The 19,804-nt window shown below is 48.1% G+C and overlaps 2 protein-coding genes across 2 annotated transcripts in view; both read right to left on the reverse strand.

The window, feature by feature from the left end:
* LOC121164584 (protein chibby homolog 3-like) overlaps positions 1–12,254 on the reverse strand; it is a 46,760-nt gene extending 34,506 nt beyond the window's left edge. The window contains exons 1-2 of the mRNA XM_040992726.1: positions 12,204–12,254; positions 10,687–11,298 (exon numbers count right to left, since the gene is read on the reverse strand). Of these exons, the coding sequence (XP_040848660.1) occupies positions 10,687–11,298; positions 12,204–12,254 (663 nt within the window). The remainder of the gene's footprint in view (positions 1–10,686; positions 11,299–12,203) is intronic.
* Positions 1–19,804, reverse strand: part of LOC121164484 (MRN complex-interacting protein-like) — an 813,414-nt gene that overhangs the window by 629,949 nt on the left and 163,661 nt on the right. The window lies entirely within an intron of this gene.

Genomic DNA, 19,804 nt, shown 5'->3' on the forward strand with positions numbered 1-19,804 from the left:
TTCAGGTATTTGCAGGGGCTTCCAAGGGCTTCTGGGCCCGCACTTGCCGTCCCCTGACACCCAGCTGGACGTAGAGAAGCCATGGGTGGTACTAGCACTTCCTGTAACTCCCAAGTTCTGCCACCTGCGGTAGTATCAGGTGAGTCAGGAGTCTGAGAAGTGGGTGAAGGCACCAAGGATGGCAATGGCTATGTAGTATCCTGTTAGACTAGTTTTCTGTTTGCATTTCTTGGGCCTGTCAAGCTCTGTGATAACTTGGCTGACACACTCTGCTTCCTCCAACCTGGGCAACCCTTCAGTGCCCACTGTGGGCCTCAACCTCAAGTTCTAACAAGCGAGTGACTCCAGATGAACAGAGCTCCTGCCCTAGATCCAGCGGTGCACAGTGGACAGAGCAGGTTCCTCGGGGTAGAGCTAGACAGTCCCAAAGGGTGGCTGAGCCACTGGGTTATAGCAGCTTCTCGCCCTCCCCCTACTCCATTTTTAAAGATTTATTTATTTTATTTGAAGGGCGGGTTTACAGAGAAGGACACAGAGAGAGAGAGAAAGAGAGAGATCTTCCATGTGCTGGTTCATTTCGCCCAATGGCCACAATGGTCAGAGATAAGCTGGTTCAAAGCCAGGAGCCAGAAATTTTTTCTGGGTGGTAAAGGTTCAAGGACTTGGACCATCCTCTGCTGCTTTCCTGGATCATCAACAAGACGTGAGCTGGTGCCTATACATGATTCCAGCACTGCAAGCAGAGGGTTAGCCTACAGGCATAGCCATAGTCTCAACCTTGCGGCCTGTGATACAGGCCTGGCTGCCACCTGTGTAGGTGGGGTGACTGGAGGGCTGGGGGTCTGCTGGCCTCATCACTGCTCTTTCCTGAGCCTGCTTTCTACTCTAGGACAGCTTCCAGAAGGTGTGAATCTGGTTTTCAGCCAAGAGTTTCCCTGTGGGTCAAAGCCATTGCCCCATGGCTGACAGCAGCGTCTCCTTGGATTGAACTTCTATTGGTGTTTTTGATATCATGTTCTCAGCTGTGCCAGAAATGTGATATTTAAATATTTTTCTATAAAATATTTTCAATTCATAGGTCAAATCTGTCACTCAACCGCAAGGGTAGAAGCTGAATGTGGAGGGCTCCCTGCTACTGCCCCTCAGGAGTAAGTCCAAATATGAACCTTACACTACACTCACGTGCCAGAAGATGTCAGACCTTGGTTGCGAGTGCCTGGTCCCTACTCCCCATCCCGTTCTAACAGTCTGCCTTCCTTCCTTCCTTCTTCTTCTTTTTTTTTTTTTTTAATTTTATCAATACGAGAGAACAGATTTCATGTATTTCATAGGTACAGTTCTAAGAAGGCAACCATATTTCCTTCTCTTTCTTTCTCTCCTCCTCAATCCCCCTTCTTCCTTTTTCTTCTTTCTTTTTTTCTTTTTATAAAAACATAATTTCAGTCCCCTCTATAATTACACACCATCACTAGCCATTATATTCAACAAATGAAAAGTAGAAAGGTTAAAACAGCAGTCAAATCACAAAATTTGATTGTGCATCCCTATAGATTTTTTTTATATTCTGTAATAGCTGCACAGATCAGAAACCTATATTTGTTTTTTACGACTGACTTATTTCATTAGCACAATGGTTTCCAGTGGATCCTTTTTGTTAAAAAGTATTTCACTCCTTTTTTTTTAATGGCTGAATAGCATTCAACAGAATGTAGCACAGTCTATCCATTCATCTATTGATGGGTGTCTGGGTTGTTACCATGTCTTAGCTATTGTGAATTGTGCCCCTACAACGTGGAGGTGCAGGTAACTGTCTGGTATCCTGATTTCATTTCCTGGAGTAGGATGGCTGGGTCCTGTGGTAGATCTATTTTCAGATTTCAGAGGACTCTCATACTGTCTTCCATATGGTTATATCACTTCACTCCCATCAACAGTGGATTAGGGTGCCTTTTGCCCTTCATCAGCATTCACTTATTTCTTGATTTTTAGATGATAGCCATTCTAACTGGTCTGTAGTGAAACCACACTGTGGTTTTTACTTGCATTTCCTGATGCTAGCGATCCTGAACCACTTGCTCATGTGTCTGTTGGCTATTTCAGTCTTTGCCCATCGCTCTCTCTTTTTTAAAGATTTTTATTTCTTTTTATTGCAAAATCAGATATACAGAGAGAAGGAGATACAAAGAGGAAGATCTTCCGTCCAGTGATACCCAAGTGACTGCAACGGCTGAATGCTTGGATCCAGAAACTTCCTCCAGGTCTCCCATGTGGGTGCAGGATCCTAAGGCTTTGGGTCATCCTGCAGCTTTGCCAAATTTTGAGTTCCATTAGTCTCTCAGTGGAGTCTTTTAGTTCCCCTACATATAGTATCATGTCTTCTAAAAAAAGTAACAATTTGATTTCCTCTTTTCCAATTTGTATCCCTTCAATTTCTTTTTCTTGCCTAATGCTTGTAGCACAGCCCCAAGATTCCCACAAAGTCACAGGCTGTAGGAATCAGCTCTGTGTCCTAGGAATCTCTCAATCAAAAGGGAGAGCAATTTCATTCAAAGTTAAGTGGGCGCCCTGCCTATTGCCAGCTTCTCTACCATGTCTCTTCCCCAGTTGAAATCACCAGCGACCACAGGCTCTGCCAACTTCTCTCACCTCACTCTGGGCCCTGCTGCTGTCCCATACACATCTTGTCACTCCAGAGTCTCTCTCTTACTATAAGATTTCGTGGGAAAACCTCTCTAACTCTCTCCCAGAACCATAGATTCTCTGTTTTCTTCTGGGTGTTTCTTGTGATCAAAATCACCTCATGTTTTCTCTTTTCTGTCATTTTGGAATCCATATCTTCCTTTTAAAAAATACAATGAAGTATTAATTGCGGATGTATCCTGCCTACTCAAGGCCTATCAGAAAGACAATTTCCTTCTCTCATCTTGCCGTAGAAATTCCCACGGAGCACAGTCACTCCCTTCAGGACACACAGGAGAACCAGGTGGAGAGAGTGGGGCAGGGAAGGTCTGTGGCCCCTGGGTGACCCTGTTTTTCTTTCTGTATTTAGCTACATTTCTGGTCCATTTTCTGTTGCTATAACAAAATAGTTGAGGGTGTGTGATTTAAAAAGTTTACCTTACTCACAGAGGTAGAGGGCTGGCACTATGAAGGGTTTTCAGCTGCCTCACTGCATGGCCACACAGAGTCAGTACATCTTTCCTTATTCAGCTACTAATGTCATCAGGAGACCTTCCCCTCGTGACCTCCTAAAGGCCCCATTTCCTTTGTTTGTTTGTTTGTTTGTTTGTTTAAAGGTAACTTTTCTATTTTGGATACCAGGTAGTATTGGTATATGAATTTTTTTTTAACGATTTATTTTTATTGGAAAGGCAGATTTACAGAGATACAGAGAGAAAAAGCTTCCATTTGCTGGTTCACTCCCCAAGTAGCTGCAGCAGCCAGAACTGAGCTGATCTGAAGCCAGGAGCCATGTGTTCCTTCCAGGTCTCCACTGTGGATGCAGAGTCCCAAGGCTTTGGGTCATTCTGTATTGTTTTGGCAGGCCACAAGCTGGGGGCTGGATGGGAAGTGGAGCAACCGGGACATGAATCGGCGCCCATATGGGATTTCAGCACATACAAGATGAGGATTAAGCCACTGAGCCATTATACCAGTAGAGGCCCATTTCCAAACACTGTTAACAAATAAGTTTGGGGGAGCTAGTGCTGTGGGTCAAGATTCCACTTGTAATGGATTTTTCTTTTTCTTTAAAGCTATGTATTTACCTGAAAGGCTGAAAGAGGGATAGACAAAGAACAAAGAAAATCTCTAATTTGCTATCTTTCTCTCTCTGTAATGCTGCCTTTTAAAATACTTTTTTTTTTTTTTTTGGAAACGTTTATGTGCTTTTATTTGAAAGGCAAAGAAGAGAGCAAGGAAGAAAGCTATTCCATCTGTTGGCTCACTCCCCAAATGGCTGTGAGCCAATCAAAAGCTAAGTGGTAGCAGCCTCCTCCAGACTTCCCATGTGGGTGCAGGGTTCCAAGGCTTTGAGCCATCCTCTGTTGCTTTCCCAGGCCATAAGCAGGGATCTGGATGGAAAGTGGAGCAGCCAGAACATGAACTGCCACCTTTATGGGATGCTGACACTTGCAGGTAGAGGATTAGCCAATTGAGTCATCGCATCACCCCTAACAAAAATTTTAAAAACAAAATAAAATTTTAGAACTGAATTTCCAACACATGAACTCTATAGGACACACGTAGGTGTCCAGCTGGTTTGCTTCTATGTGCATCATGGTCCTAATATTGCTGTTGCCATTGACCCCTGGAAAGTGAGGCCTGCCCAGGTGCCCTTTCAGTCCTGCTACCTAAGGTGGGAAGAATGCCCTGATGGCCTCTGATGGCTAAATGTCACCATTCACAATAGCTAAATGCCTTTTTGGCAATCTTCTGGGACTCCAGAGAGCATGTCCTACTGTCCTGACCTGTGGAGGACAACTCACTGACAGCTTCTTTATTATGTCAGAGAGGAATTCTCCTTTGCGACAGGTATGTCCTTGAGGCAACTTTGGGAGTCATCTTCTGGTCTCATAACAAATCTGTCCAATGCTCTCACTTCTTTGACTCTTCAGGATCCTTCCTCAAGATCAACTAGTGTAGGGCTGGCATGGTCGCACACTAGACTAAACTATCACTTGCCTGTGACATTCCATATGGATACTTGTTTGAGCTCTAGTTACTCCATTTGCGAAGCTACTGAGAAAGCAGTGGAAAACAGTCCAAATTCCTGGAGTCCAGCCATCTACATTAGAGACCAGGGTGGAGATTCAAGCTTCTTGTTTTGACCTGGCCCAGCCCTGGCCATTGTGCTCATTTGGAGAGTGAACCAACAGTTGGAAGAGCTCTCTCTCTCTCTCTCTCTCTCTCTCTCTCTCTCTGCTCTCTCTCTGCTTCTCCTTCTTTAAGTCTGGCTTTCAAATAAATAATAAAATAAAATGATGATGATGCAGTATAACCAGGCTTTTACAGTGTAGGTGAGCTAGAACTCTGGAACCTCTGTAAGGTCGCCTTAACTCTTTTAAAAAATTATTTTTTTTATTTACTTGAATTTGTGTTTTATTTGCTTGAAAGGCAGAGTTACAGAAAAAAGAGGAGAGACAGAGAGAAAATTGCTGGCACTTGGAGGTGGAGAATTAGCCAGTTGAACCAATGTGCCAGCCCCACCCAAACTAGGGACTGCTGCTGCCTTTTGCACTGGTTCACTCCCCAAGTGACCATAACTGCCAGAGCAAGGCTGTTCTGAAGTCAGGAACCAAGATTTTCTTCCTGGTCTCTTAGGCAGGTGCAGGAACTCAAAGGACTTGGGCCATTTTCTGATGCTTTCCCAGGTACATTAATGGTAAACTGGATTAGAAGCAGAGCAACCAGGATTCAAACCAGTGCCCATATGGGATTCGGGTACTACAGCAAGCAGCAGCTTTGCCTGCTATATCACAGTGCCAGCCCCATAATTCTGTTCCTCTTTGCATACACTTCTAGTCTCTGCTTAGGGCCTTTACCTCTGTGGCAGATTAGGACTTAGACCGTAAGTTAATATATTTGCTGCCTGCATCAAAGACTTTCCCAGTACTATGATAGTGGTATCTTCACTTCGGTAACTATAGAACATGGGCAGTCCAAGGTTCTGGGAGCCACCCAGAACACATAAGGACAAGTTCAGGGGTCTTAGGAAGGATCTTAGTCTTGACTCATGAGGGATGTGCCCTGCCCAGTCCACACCTTCCTTTATCTTATCTATCATGCCCTCTCTCTGGGTGTATCAACTCTAGGTTCCCCTGTGGGATCAGCTGTGAGACACCTGCTGCAGCTCTGTGGGTGACTGAGCTATGTCCTAGAGTAGCAAACCATTTCTCTCTCTGTGCTGAGACCTCATCCTGGTTTCTGATCCGAAGACAAGCAAACAGGGTGTATCTTGAGGAAGCAGTATAACAAACACACTCACAGGGAAAACCTCAGATGGATTGCAGCATAGATAATCTGCTAAATGGGAGGGAGGCAGCTCCTCCCATCAGCAGTGCTCAGGGGACTCGGGCTCAAGGATCTTTAAACTTTGACCTTGACCCCAGGCCTTGAGGTCTCATTGCTTCCTTTTGAAAAACCCAACTTTATTATAAGAAAACTGCTAGGAAGTGGTCCAAGTGACTGGATCCCTGCCACCCACCAGATAATATTCCCAGCTCCCCCAGCTTAGGCTTGGTCCCTCACTGGCTGTGCTGGTCATATGGGGCATCTGGGGACTGGAGCAGTAGTTGGAAGATCTGTCTCTCACAGGTTCTAAAATTCTGACTTTCAAAATGAATAAAGCATTCCATAAAACTAAAAAAGAAAAGAAAACTGCTAGAAGGCAGGAGTCCTTTGCAGCTCTGTTGCCTTTCTGATGAAATCTTGGACCTTCTTTTCAATATGCACTGCTTCCTGCCTGGTTATTGAGGGCTGCTTTTTCTTATTTTTTAAATATATATATATATTACCATATATTATTTTTATAAATATATAATATATTAATAATATAATATTTATTATTTAATATTGTTATATATGTAAAGATATCTATTTTATATATATTTGCCTTTTAGATTTTTTTTAAGATTGATTTTATTTTTTTTGGAAAGGCGGATATACAGAGAGGAGAGACAGAGAGGAAGATATTCCGTCCGATGATTCACTCCCCAAGTAAGCGCAACGGCCAATGCTATGCCGATCCGAAGCCAGGAGCCTCTTCGGGGTCTCCCACACGGGTGCAGGGTCCCAAAGCTTTGGGCTGTCCTTGACTGCTTTCCCGAGCCACAGGCAGGGAGCTGGAAGGGAAGCAGGGCTGCCAGAATTAGAACCGGCTCCCATATGTGATCCCGGGAGTGCAAGGCGAGGACCTTAACCACTGCGCCACCGCGCCAGGCCCTAATTTGTCTTTTTTAAAGATTTATTTTTATTGGAAAGTCATATTCACAGAGAGAAGAAGATACAGAGAAGATTTTCCATTTTCTGGTTCACTCCTCAAGTGGCCATAGCAGCTAGACTAAAGTTGACTTGAAACCAGGAGCCAAGAGCTTTTTCCAGGCCTTCCATGTGGGTTCAGGATCCCAGGGCTTTGGGCCATCCTCTAATGCTTTCCGAGGCCACAAACAGGGAACTGGACAGAAAGTAGAGCAGACAGGACACAAACCTGTTCCATATGCGATCCCAACATGTACAAGACAAGGATTTGGCCACTGAGCTATCACACCAGGACTATTATTATTATTTTTTTAAAGATTTATTTTTATTATTTTTTTATTGGAAAGGCGGATATACAGACAGGAGAGACAGAGAGGAAGATCTTCCGTCCGATGATTCACTCCCCAAGTGAGCGCAACGGCCGATACTATGCCAATCCGAAGCCAGGAGCCTCTTCCGGGTCTCCCACGCAGGTGCAGGGTCCCAAAGCTTTGGGCCGTCCTCGACTGCCTTCCCGGGCCACAGGCAGAGAGCTGGAAGGGAAGCGGGGCTGCTGGGATTAGAACCGGTGCCCATATGGGATCCTGGGCGTGCAAGGCGAGGACCTTAACCACTTGCGCCACCGCGCTGGGCCCTATTATTATTATTTTTTAAAGATTTATTTATTTTCATCGGGAAGGCAGATTTCTAGAGAGAAGGAGAGACAAAGACCTTCCATCCGCTTATTTATTCCCCAAACGGCTGTTCTGGCCAGAGCTGAGCTGATCCAAAGCCAGGAACCAAGTGCTTCTTGTGGGTCTCCCACACGAGTGTAGTCTTGAGGACTTAAGCCATCCTTCATTGCTTTCCCAGGCCATAAGCAGAGAGCTGGATGGCAAGTGTAACAGCTGGGACATGAACCAAACAATATCCATATGGGAAACGAACACTTAGAGGTGGAGAATTAACCAGTGAGCCAACACACCAGTCCCACCCAAACTGAGGGTGGCTTCTTCTTTTTAAATAAGTTCATTTTATTTTTGATGATGTTAAAATAGTTGAGAAGAATGTATGCCCATGTGGACTCCTGATTAAGGTGGGAAGGGTCAAGGAATGGGGAAAGTGGAAGAGACAATTACTTCCATTTTTTTTTTCTTGTATCTCAGGGAAGAGGAGAGAAACAGAGAGAAGGCAGCTCCCAGCAGCCTAGCTACATCAATACTTGGGGATGGGGAACAACCACTTGATGTCATCCAAGATCCCTGTATGAAGCATGTTCTGAGGGTTCTGCTTAAATGGTTTCGGTAGTTCTAAGATACTGTTGGTTTCATTAATCCTTCCAAGGCCCATTGGCTGACACAGTCTACCTAAGAGGTTCCACTTACCCAAATACTTGCTGTCAACGCTTGCCGTGGAGAAGTGTCCAGTTTGTTCTGCCCTCCACCCTCTGCCATAGTACTAGATACCCTTTCCAGGTCTCAATGAGCTGTCATGTCCCCCGTGTACATTCAGATATGCCTTCCACTGCTCAAGCTTCAGCAACCAAGAAGGCCTAGTTCTGACACATGCACTCCACAGTCAGACCACACACATCCTGTGATTTTTCCCTATCCCATGGTTGGAGTTTTGATCCAGGGGGTCCAGTTGATTAGGGGGGGGGGCAGGGGAGTCCCCAAAGAAACCTCGGCTGAGGTGACCCCAGACCTGACTCCTGTGTGCCAGCCGGTGTGGAATTTGGCTCAGTCCATCACCCATGCCAGCCTACACACACACACACACACACACACACACACACACTGGTAGTTGCAGTTTTCCAGTCAGTTATGCCGTCAGCCCCAACTCATATGCAAACCTATGGATGCTGCAGCCCAGTTTAACCCTTCCTACCACACATTCAACCCTCACACACACCACTGGGGACTGGAGCTAGTCAGCACAACCTCCGAAAGGCTCAACCAGGCCTGCTCGCAGCCCTGGTTCCTGCAGCAGACTGGTCCAGCCTGTGTCACATCCCATTCAGCTTTTGTACAAACCAAAGGATGTTGCAGCCTAGCTCAGCCTAACTGACCCCAGTATCCAACCACACTTAAACCCTGTTAGGAACTAATGCTTGTGCAGCCAGGCCCACCTCCAGCCCTGGTTCTCATGCTCACTGGTGGGAGCTACAATCCATTAGAAAAGCCCGGAAGATAGGGGTGGGTGGCAAGAATTCTACCACTGAGTCACCAATGCAGGGGGCTTCTTTTTTATTTTTTTGGTTTTTTTTTTAAGATTTATTTATTTTTATTGGAAAGAAGGATTTACAGAGAGGAGGAGAAACAGAGAGGAAGATCTTCTGTCTGCTGATTCACTCCCCAAGTGGCTGCAAGGGCCAGAGCTGAGCCAGTCCGAAGCCAGGAGCCAGAAATTTCTTCCAGGTCTCCCAAGCAAGTGCAAGGTCCCAAGGTCTTGGGCCATCCTTGACTGCTTTCCCAGGCCACAAGCAGGGAGCTGGACAGGGAGCAGGGCTTCCCAAATTAGAACTAGTACCCATGTGGGATCCCTGTGCGTGCAAGGCAAGGACTTTAGCCGCTAGGCTACTGCGCTGAGCCCTTTTTTAAAAAATTAAGATTTATGTAATTGAAAGTCTGAGTTACGCAGAGAGGGTGGGGCAGGGAGAGCCAGCTTCCATCTCTTGATTCAGTTCCTAGATGGCTGAAATGGCCAGGACTGCACCAGGAGCTTAGGGTCTCCCATATGAGGGTCAGGGGCCCAAACACTGGGGTCTTCTGCTGCTGCTTTTCCAACGTCATGCATTATCAACAACCTAGATCCGAAGTGGAACAGCTGGCACTCAAACCGACATTCTAGGCCTTAATGCCACTCAGCCCCAAATCCAGACGTCTTGAGTGTTAGGGCAAATACCTACCCCAGAAATGCCATTTTTATATGACTACTGGTATGCTTTGTACTGTTTTAGGACACAGTTTTACATGGAGTTGTAGTTGGTCTATCCCAGGAAGCAAGTGGGATCCCCCACCCTCTCTCACAGGCTCCAGGAAAATGACGGCATCATTTGCATCGGGATGCAGACATGACGTCGGCTGTCTGTGCTAAGCGTAAAAGGGCCGCATATTCTCTGCGCACTTGTCTGGGAGAAGGGTAGGGGCGGGGGAAGAGATCTGGATGGGATCTGAATCAGGTTGGAGAGGACTGAGGTAGCAGTGGGAGGGGCATCACCAAGGTTCAAAGCCTTCAGGCCAAGCATCCCTGAATTTTTCAGGAGGTGGGGTTTGTGATGCTGTATTTTTAAAATGACATCTGTACCTTCTGAGAAGCAAACATAGAGGCCCGAAACCTAGGCGCCACCTTCGCTCCAAAACGCAGCACAGGTAGAAGAAGGAGGCAGGTGTTGCCCAACGTTGGGACTCGGGGGTGGGGAGGAGGGGCTGTCAGGGTCCTAGCCTCCAGCCCGCTCTCTGTTCCGCACCCTGTCCCTTCCATTTCCCTGAGCTTGTCGCAGCCTTAGGCTTTCCACCTCTCGGCTACTCACATACATTAGCCCGTGTTGCCCCCAGCCCTGCGTTCTTCCAGCACCGCTCCCCCGCCTCCTCCTTCCCGACCGCACCCTCCCCCGGACAGGCCACCTGGGCAGCATCCCGTGGCGCCCAGCCTTCCGCAATCGGACACAGGCCCCGCGAGCGAGCAGGGCAAGGCGGGCGTGCACGGCACGGGGCTTTATTGCCTCACCGCGGCTGCAGCGCGCGGCTCGCCCCGGAGCGCCGCGCCGGCAGCAGGTTGGCGTTTACGCGTCCCTTGGCAGATGGGCGCTGCGGCCGCCGGGCTGCCCATGGGCTCGAGCTGCTGCTCCAACACGTGCAGGCGCAGCGTAGTCTCCGTCAGCATGTCCAGGAGCACTTCCTGCTGCAGTTTCAAGTAGTTGTTCTCCTCCTCCAGTGCCTGGCTCCGGACCCGCTGCACCTGCGCCTTCCAGCCCGCCAGAGCTGACGAGGGCAGCGGTGCCCGCGGTCCCCGCAGCGAGCCCTCGGCTGTCCAGCGGCCGCCGCGGAACACATAGGCCTCGCCACTGAGGCACATGCGTGGTGCTCCGTAGCTGAGGCCTAGCTCGGCCTGGCGTGTGCGGTGGTCCAGCAGGTAGAAAGTGGACATGGAGGAGATGCGGCGCAGTGGGGGGCGCCGAGGCGAGAATCTCCGGGAGAAGTTGTCGGCCCAGAACTGCCGCAGTTGCTCCCACAGGCGGCTGGCGTGGCTCGTGGCCAGGCACTGGAAGGCCGCCAGGGCGAGGGCCTGATGGACCACTAGTGTCTGGCTTACAAGTACCCACAAGGGAGCCGCAGGATCCTAAATAGTGAAGGCGGGCCAGGGCCACTGTCAGAGGAGCAGTGATCAAGATGAGCATCCTGCTCCGGGCTGGCCACCCCAGCATACAGCTGCCCTTGACTCTTCCCCAAAGATGACCCCACAAGGAATCTCTGGGCATGGACCTGCCTAGCAGGGCCCTGTCTCTCTGAGCTGGCCTGGGGTGGAAGAAAAGGGACTGGCAGCTTGGGCTTCAAAAAGGAGCCACTTTGCTAGGTCGATGGGAGCCAGCTGATGGGACACTTCCTGAGGTTCTTGTTGCCGGGAACAACAGAAAGGGAGGCTTGGAGCTGGGCCAGGACTCAGAGGGAGATGCTGTGTAGGTTGGGGTATTCTAATTAGACTTGGTTGGGGGGGGGCGGGGATGAGGCCGGGGGTCAGAGTTAGAGCTAGGCTCTGTACCTAAGCGTGCCTGCTCATAAGATCCAGTTGTAGAGCTAGAGCCGGCACTGTAAACATGTCCTGAACCAGGAGTGCCCTGTGCCTCCCACCACCACTCTGCCAGCTGGGAAGACAGAAGTGAGCCCAGGGCACAGTACTGGGTGCCAGGCCTAGACTGGCACTCAGGGCTGCAGGTAAAAGGGTCTGTGCACAGGAAACAAGAGTTTGTCTGTTCTAAGCAGACTGTACCCTGGAGAAATCTGCAGCCCAGATAACAGGCAGGTCCTGTTTAGCTTTGCTTTTTCCATAGCATGTTGTCACCTTTTCCTCCCTCCTCCTTCGGCCCCATGGAGTGGGAAAGGAGAGCCAGGGCCCCCTCTGTTGTGCTCTCAGTTAACTCAGCACCTGCTTCTGTCCTCTTCCACCTCTCTGGCTCAGGGAGGTACTCCTTCAAGCCCCACATCCAGACCCACCCTTCAGGTTGCCCCTTCCCAAGAACCTCTCACCTGGAAGACGTGGTGGAGGTGCCAAGCTGCCGTCCCAGACCAGGACCCCATCTCTGAGCTGCTCAATCCCTTGTGTATCTGCTATGACTCATAATGCCTGCTGGCCAGGCCAGCTCAAGACAGGCAAGAGCTGTAAAACAGGCCCTGGGTTGGCCCCTGCCCCCACTCTGCATTCCCTGCATGTGTGCCGGTTGTAAGTCCTCTTGGGGGAGAGTGACGGACATGCTTCCCTGCTGAGCTGTCAGGCTTTTTTTTTTTTAAGACTTATTTTTTTTTTTTAATTGGAAAGTCAGATATACAGAGAGGGGGAAAAACAGAGAGGAAAATCTTCTGTTCCATGATTCACTCCCAAAAGTGACCGCAATGGCTGGCACTGTGCTGATCTGAAGCCAGGAGCCAGGAACCTCCTCCAGGTCTCCCACGTGGGTGCAGGGTCTCAAGGCTTTGGGCTGTCCTCAACTGCTTTCCCAGGCCACAAGCAGGGAGCTGGATGGGAAGTGGAGCTGCCGGGATTAGAACTGGCACCCATATGGGACCCCAGGGCATTCAAGTTGAGGACTTTAGCCACTAGGCCACCACGCTGGGCCCAAGCTCTCAGTCTTGACAAGGAGGGGTGTCCTGAGCTGGCAGGCATGACTCCTCAGGGTTGCACTAGAAGCAGAGCCTGTGCTGGTAGTTCTTGACTGAGTGTACCATGAAGTGGTCTCAGGAAGGCATGAGGGCAGCAGGGCAAGCTAGGAACTCCCAGAGAGGGCCCCTGCAGGGTGGGAAGCCCTCTTTTGTTTTCTCCCTCCCTTCCACACCCCTTCAAGTTCTGTTCCCTCTTGGCAAGAACAGCTGTGAGCTCTCAGCTGCCACTGAACAGCATCCATGGGCTGGGGACCTGCCAGCAGTGGGATTCTGGGATGTAGGGCTCATAGCACAGGCAGGGAAGGAAAGGAATAGAGAGTGAAAAATGACAGGAAATAGCTAAGTGGGTAAGAGCTTCTAGCAGTGATAATGTGCAGTAAGGAAAACACAGGGAGATACAGAAAGTGACTTTTGGACAGGAGGAGGGTTGGGACAGATCCAAGCATGGTACTCAGAAGGCACTTGACATTTACACCAAGACCTGAATCATGAGGAGTCCCGAGCCCCATGATGTTCTGGGGCCTAGAGGCTGGAAGGCGCTGTGAAAGACAAGCACCAAGTTTGAGTCAGTGGTAGGAAACAAAAGCAGCCCCACCTGCCAAGCTCACCTGTTGTCTACCATCTCCTGAACATGACATTCCAGATCACCAGGGCCACTTTCAGGGCATCTATATGGATCCATGAATCCACACTCTGTTCAGGGCACCCACGTGGGTGAAGGGACCCAAGCACTTATGTGATCATCTACAGCTTTTCCAGGGAACTGTATCAGAAGTGGAGCAGCTAAAACCAGAACTGGCATCCATACAGAATGCCTGTGTTGCAAGCAGTAGCTTAACCCCTCTTTTTGTTGAGGTATAGTTGAAAAATCAACCATGTAAGGGCCAGCATCATAACATAGTAAGCTAAGCTCTGCCAGTGGCCCTGGCATCATGGCTTCAAATCAACTCAGCTCTGGCTAGCAGGGTCATCTGGAGAATAAACCAGACTATAGAAAATCTCTGTCTTTCTGTCCTTCTCTCTAGAACTTTACCTTTCAAATAAAAAGAAGATAATATTTTGAAAAAAATCAAACATATATTTGGGGCTGGCATGGTGGCCTAGCAGCTAAAGTCCTCAGCTTGAATGCACCAGGATCCCATATGGGTGCCGGTTCTAAGCCCAGTGGCCCTCCTTCCCATCCAGCTCCCTGCTTGTGCTCTGGGAAAGCAGTCAGGGACGGCTCAAAACCTTGGGACCCTTCATCCACATGGGAGACCCAGAAGAGTTCCTGGCTTTGGGTCAGCGCAGCGCCGGCCGTTGTGGTCACTTGGAGAGTGAATCATCGGATGGAAGATCTTCCTCTCTGTCTCTCCTTCTCTCTATATATATCTGACTTTGCAATAAAAATAAATAAATTAAACATATATTTAAAATGTACAATTTTGTATGTTATGATTGTTCAGTGAAATCGTTCTCTAAATCAAGATATGAAAGGATCCAATATCTCCTGTCTTCTGTGGTCTCATCACTGTGTATTAGCTTGCATTTTTAATAAGGATTTATTTTATTTATTTGAAAGACAGAGTGACAGGGGAAAAAGTCAGAGATCTCGCATCTGGTGATTCTTTCCCTAAATGCTGCAATGACTGTAGCTGGCCAGGCCAAGCCAGAGCCAGGAGCTTCTTCTGGGTTTCCCAGGTAGATTCAGGCGCTCAAGCTCTTTGTTTGTTTGTTTGTTTTTATTGGAAAGGCAGATATACAGAGAAGAAGAGAAACAGACAGGAAGATCTTCCGTCTGCCGGTTAACTCCCTAAGTGGCCACAACAGCTGGACCTGAGCCGATCTGAAGCCAGAACCAGGAGCTTCTTCCAGGTCTCCCATGTGGGTACAGGGTCCCAAAGCTTTGGGCCACCATCTTCTGCTTTCCCAGGCCACAAGCAGGGAACTGGGTGGGAACTAGAGAGATGCCTCTTGAATCGGCGTCCATAGGGGATGCCTGCTCTGCAGACAACAGCTTAATTGTAGCATCATGACACAGGCCTCTTAGTTTGTATTTTCTTTTTTTTTTTTTAAGTTTTATTGTATTTTTATTGCAAAGTCAGATATACAGAGAGGAGGAGAGACGGAGAAGAAGATCCTCAGTCCAATGGTTCACTCCTCAAGTGACTGCAATGCTTGGTGCTGCGTCAAGCTAAAGCCAGAGCCAGGAACTTCCTCCGGGTCTCCCACACAGGTGCAGGGTCCCAAGGTTTTGGGCTGTCCTCGACTGCCCTTTCAGGCCACAAGCAGAGAACTGGATGCGAAGCAGAGCTGCCAGGATCAGAACCAGCATCCATATGGGATCCTGGCATAGTAGTCTTCATGTAGGCTTCATAGTATGGCTGGCAGGTGTGTGTGCCTTTTTCATGGTAGGAGAGTCGTACTACATCCCCATCAACCATGAATTGAAGTTTCTGTTCCTCCATGGCCCAAACAGCATGTGGTATGGTAACATTTTTAATTTTAGTTATTGCAGTCCTGTGGCTTTAATTTGCATTTTTTAACGGCTAGTGATATTGGGCATTCATAGTACACGCTTTGAATGGCTACTTGTTCCAGCCTTGGGCTAATTTGAAAGCTTGAATTATTTGTCTTATTTTAAGAAAATTTATATGGGGCCAGCACAACAGCTCAGTTTGGCTAATCCTCTATCTGCAAGTGCCAGCATTTCTTATGGGCACCAGTTTGTGTTCTGGTTGCTTCACTTCCCATCCAGATCCCTGCTTATGGCCTGGGAGAGCGCTGTAGGATGCCTTAAATCCTTGGGCCTCTGTACCCATGTGGGAGATCAAGATGAAAGTTCTTGGTGCATTGCTTCAGATCAGCTGAGTTCTGGACATTGTGGCCATTTGGCAAGCGAACCACAGGATAGAAGATCTTTCTATCCTTCTCTATGTAAATCTGCCTTTTTAATAGAAATATATTTTTCTTCTGAAGATTTTTAGAGGCAGAGTAGCAGAGAGAGAAACAGAACTTTCCATTCACTGGTCCACTCTCCGAATGTCTGCAGTGGTAGGGGCTGATCCAGGCCAAAGCTGATGCATGCTGAAGCCCGGCAAGCTCCATCCAGCCTCCCCCGGGAGTGTTAAGGCCCCATCTTCACTGCTTTCCCAGTACCTTAGTAGCTGGATCAGAACAGAACAACGGGGACTTGAACTCACACTGTGATGTGGGATGTAGACATTATAATGAAATGGCAGGTTAAATTGACCCTGAATTATCTGTCTTCAGAAATTTAGCACTTTAATGTTAGACAAAACTCCTTGGCAGGGAGGGAAGATGGGAGCGGAAGGGATAGGAATAGGCTGGTGTTCTCACATATCCTGTATTCATACCAGTTCAAGTTCCAGCTACTCTGTTTATAATCCAATTTCCTGCCAAAGTGCCTAGGAAGGCAATAGGAGTTGATGCAAGTGGAGACCCGGGCTTTGACCCGGCGCACTGGCAGCCATGGCAGCTGTGTGAGCAGTACATCAGTAGTAGACATGAGACATTTCCCTCTCTCACTTTCATTCTATTTTTCTAATAAACAAAAAAATTTTTTCAAAGTCCTTTGTCAGATATATTCTAGGGTCATGTTCCCCTAGTCTGTGGCTTGCTTTTTAGGGCACACATTTTTTTTTTTAAGATTTATTTTTATTATTTTTTCATTGGAAAGGCGGATATACAGACAGGAGAGACAGAGAGGAAGATCTTCCGTCCGATGATTCACTCCCCAAGTGAGCGCAAAGGGCCGATACTATGCCGATCCGAAGCCAGGAGCCTCTTCCGGGTCTCCCACGCGGGTGCAGGGTCCCAAAGCTTTGGGCTGTCCTCGACTGCTTTCCTGGGCCACAGGCAGGGAGCTGGATGGGAAGCAGGGCTGCCGAGATTAGAACCGGTGCCCATATGGGATCCCGGGCGTGCAAGGCGAGGACCTTAACCACTGCGCCACCGCGCCGGGCCCTAAGGCACACGTTTTAAATTCAGATTCAGCTCAATGTATTATTTTGTTTTCTTTTATAGGTCAGAACTTTGATGTTGTATTTGAGAACTGTTTACCGCACCCAAGGTAAATAAGATTTTCTCCTCTGTTTTCTTAGGCTCTATGTTGTTTTTTTTTTTTTTTTAACTTTACATTTAAGTTTATCTCCATTTTGAATTAATTTTTGTTTAATTATTTTCATACAGATGTCAGATTACTCAAAAGGCTAGCATCTTCCTGTCTGCTGGATACCGTTATATGATTGGTGTGTGAATCTGGAATTTCTGTTCTTTTTAAAAACTTTTTTAATGGTTTGTTTTATTTTTAATTGGAAAAGCAGATACACAGAGAGAAGGAGATACAGAAAGAAAGATCTTCTGTTCTTTGATTCACTCCCCAAGTGACTGCAATGGCCGGAGCTGAGCCAATCCAAAGCCAAGAGCCCAGAGCTTCTTCCGGGTCTCCCATGTGGGTGCAGGGTCCCAAGGCTTTAGGCCATCCTCGACTGCTTTTCCAGGCTACAAGCAGGAAGCTGGATGGGAATTGGAGCAGCCAAGACACAAACAGTGCCCATTTGGGGAACCAGCAGATGCAACGCAAGGATTTAGTTGTTAGGCTATTGTGCTGGACCTTCTCTGTCTCTCTCTTTTTAAGATTTATTCATTTTTGATTTTTTAAAAAATTGTAAAGCCAGTCATAAAGAGAGGAGAGAGAGGAGAGAGAAAGATCTTCTGTCTGATGATTCACTCCCCAAGCAGCCTCATCGTCTGGAACTGTGCTGATCCAAAGCAAGGAGCTTCTTCCAGCTGTCCTACATGAGTGCAGGAGCCCAAGGCTTTGAGCTGTCCTTGACTGCTTTCCCAGGCCACACACAGGGAGTTGGATGGGAAGTGGAGCTGCCGGGATTAGAACCAGCGTCCATATGGGATCCCGGTGCATGCAAGGCGAGGACTTCGGCCACCAGGTCACCGCACGGGTCCTCTTATTAAAAACGTTTTAAAAGAAACTTGTGGGGCCTGGCACAGTGGCCTAGCAGCTCCTTGAGCGCGCCAGAATCCCATATGGGCACCGGTTCTAACCCAGGCAGCTCCACTTTCCATCCAGCTCCATGCTTGTGGCCTGGGAATGCAGTCAAGGACGGCCCAAAGCTTTGGGATTCTGCACCAATGTGGGAGACCTGGAAGAAGTTCCTGGATCCTGGCTTTGGATCTGCATAGCTTCGGTGTTGTGCTCACTTGGGGAGTGACTCATCGGATGGGAGATCTTTATCTCTCCTCCTCTCTGTATATCTGACTTTGTAATAAAAATGAATAAATCTTTTAAAAATGGAAAAAAAAAAAAAGAAAGAAACTTGTGGCCAGTACTGTGACGTGCATTAAGCTTCCTCCTGTGACAGCAGCATCCCACATGAGAGCACGTTCAAGTCCTGGATGCTCTGTTTCAAATCTAGGTGCCTGCTAATGTGCCTGGAAAAGCCTCCGTCCCCTACTCCTGGCTTAGGACTGTCCCAGGCCTAGCTGTTGCAGCTATGTGGGCAGTGAACCAGCAGATGGACGATTCTTTCTCTGTAACTCTCCTTTCAAATTAATGAAGGAAATACTTTTTAAAAAGAGACTTTCATTTATTTGAAAGGCAGAGGTGGGCAGGTAAGGAGATTTTCCACCTACTAGTTCACTCCCCATGTGGCTGGGCCACAGGCTGAAGCTGGGAGCTGGGGGGCCAAAATGTCTGAGCTGTCATCGCTGCCATCCAGGGAGCACATCAACAGGAAGCTGGGATCAGAAATACAGCTAGGACTTGAACTGTGGCACTCTGATGTGAGAGGGCTACATCCCCCTCAGCAGCACTTTTTAAAAAATTGTAGACATTTTATTTTTGATAATTTTTACATATTTGATTAGGATGTGAAGGATCAAGGGCTAGAGGAATGGATGAGACCATTGTTTTGACACTCTCTTTTTTCCTTCTTATATCTGGGGGAACAGAGAGATGGGGAGAAGCCACAACCAGTCTCCCAACCATCCCAGGGTCCCCAGTGTGGGGCATGCTCCGAGGGTCTTGCTCAAGTATTTTTCAATAGTTCACTCCAATCACGATGAAATCTCTCCACTATCCACTGGCTGACATAATCCACCTTAAGAGTTTCCATTTGCCCAGATATTCACTGCCAAATCTTAGCTGGAGTAATGGATTGATTTGTTCTGTCCTCTGCCATGGTACCAGGCATTCTCTGCAGGATCCAATGTACTGCCATATCCTCTGTGTGCATCTAGATATGCTGTCCACTGCTCTGTCTAAGCCACCGAGGAGGCCCAGCTCTGACACGCATTCCACGGTTAGACATGGAACCTACAATTTTCTCCATGGTTGGAGTTCTGAGTCTGGCAGTTCATTTGGGAGGATTCGCAATGAAACTTCATCTGAGGTGATATCAGACCTGATTCTTGTGTGTGCATGCCAATACTGGATCCGGCACAGTCCATCACCCAATCGGCCTATGCTCACATTGTTAGTTGGCAATTGCTGGATCAGTTGTCTCCAGTCCTGGCTTCTACACAAACTAATGGGTGTTGCAGCCCAGCCTGATCCTGCACACTACACACTCAGCCCCCACTCAAACCAGTGGGAGCTGAAGCATAGTTGGAGTGACCCACAGTAATCCTCACCAGGCCCACCTCCTGCCCTGGTTCCCATGCTTGCCAGTATGTACAACAGACTGGTTCTGTCTATCCCACATCCCATTCTTCTCTAATACATGTCAGTTGGCATTGAAGCCTGCTTCAATCTATCAAGTACCACTATGCAGCCCACATATGTGCCTGAGCTGCCACTCTATATCTAGCCTGGCCTGCCCTAGTCCTGGTTCTCATTCTCATTAGTCAGAGCGGCAACCCAAGAGGGAGATGCTCACTGCTTTCCTCCTGGGCCCATTCCCATTCCTGGATCTTGCACTCTGCAGTTTAACTTAATAGAGTTTTTCCCCTGT

The sequence above is a fragment of the Ochotona curzoniae genome, unplaced genomic scaffold (genome assembly GCF_017591425.1).
Source record: "Ochotona curzoniae isolate NIBS_2020 unplaced genomic scaffold, NIBS_Ocur_1.0 contig_1031, whole genome shotgun sequence".
Lineage (NCBI taxonomy): Eukaryota > Metazoa > Chordata > Mammalia > Lagomorpha > Ochotonidae > Ochotona > Ochotona curzoniae.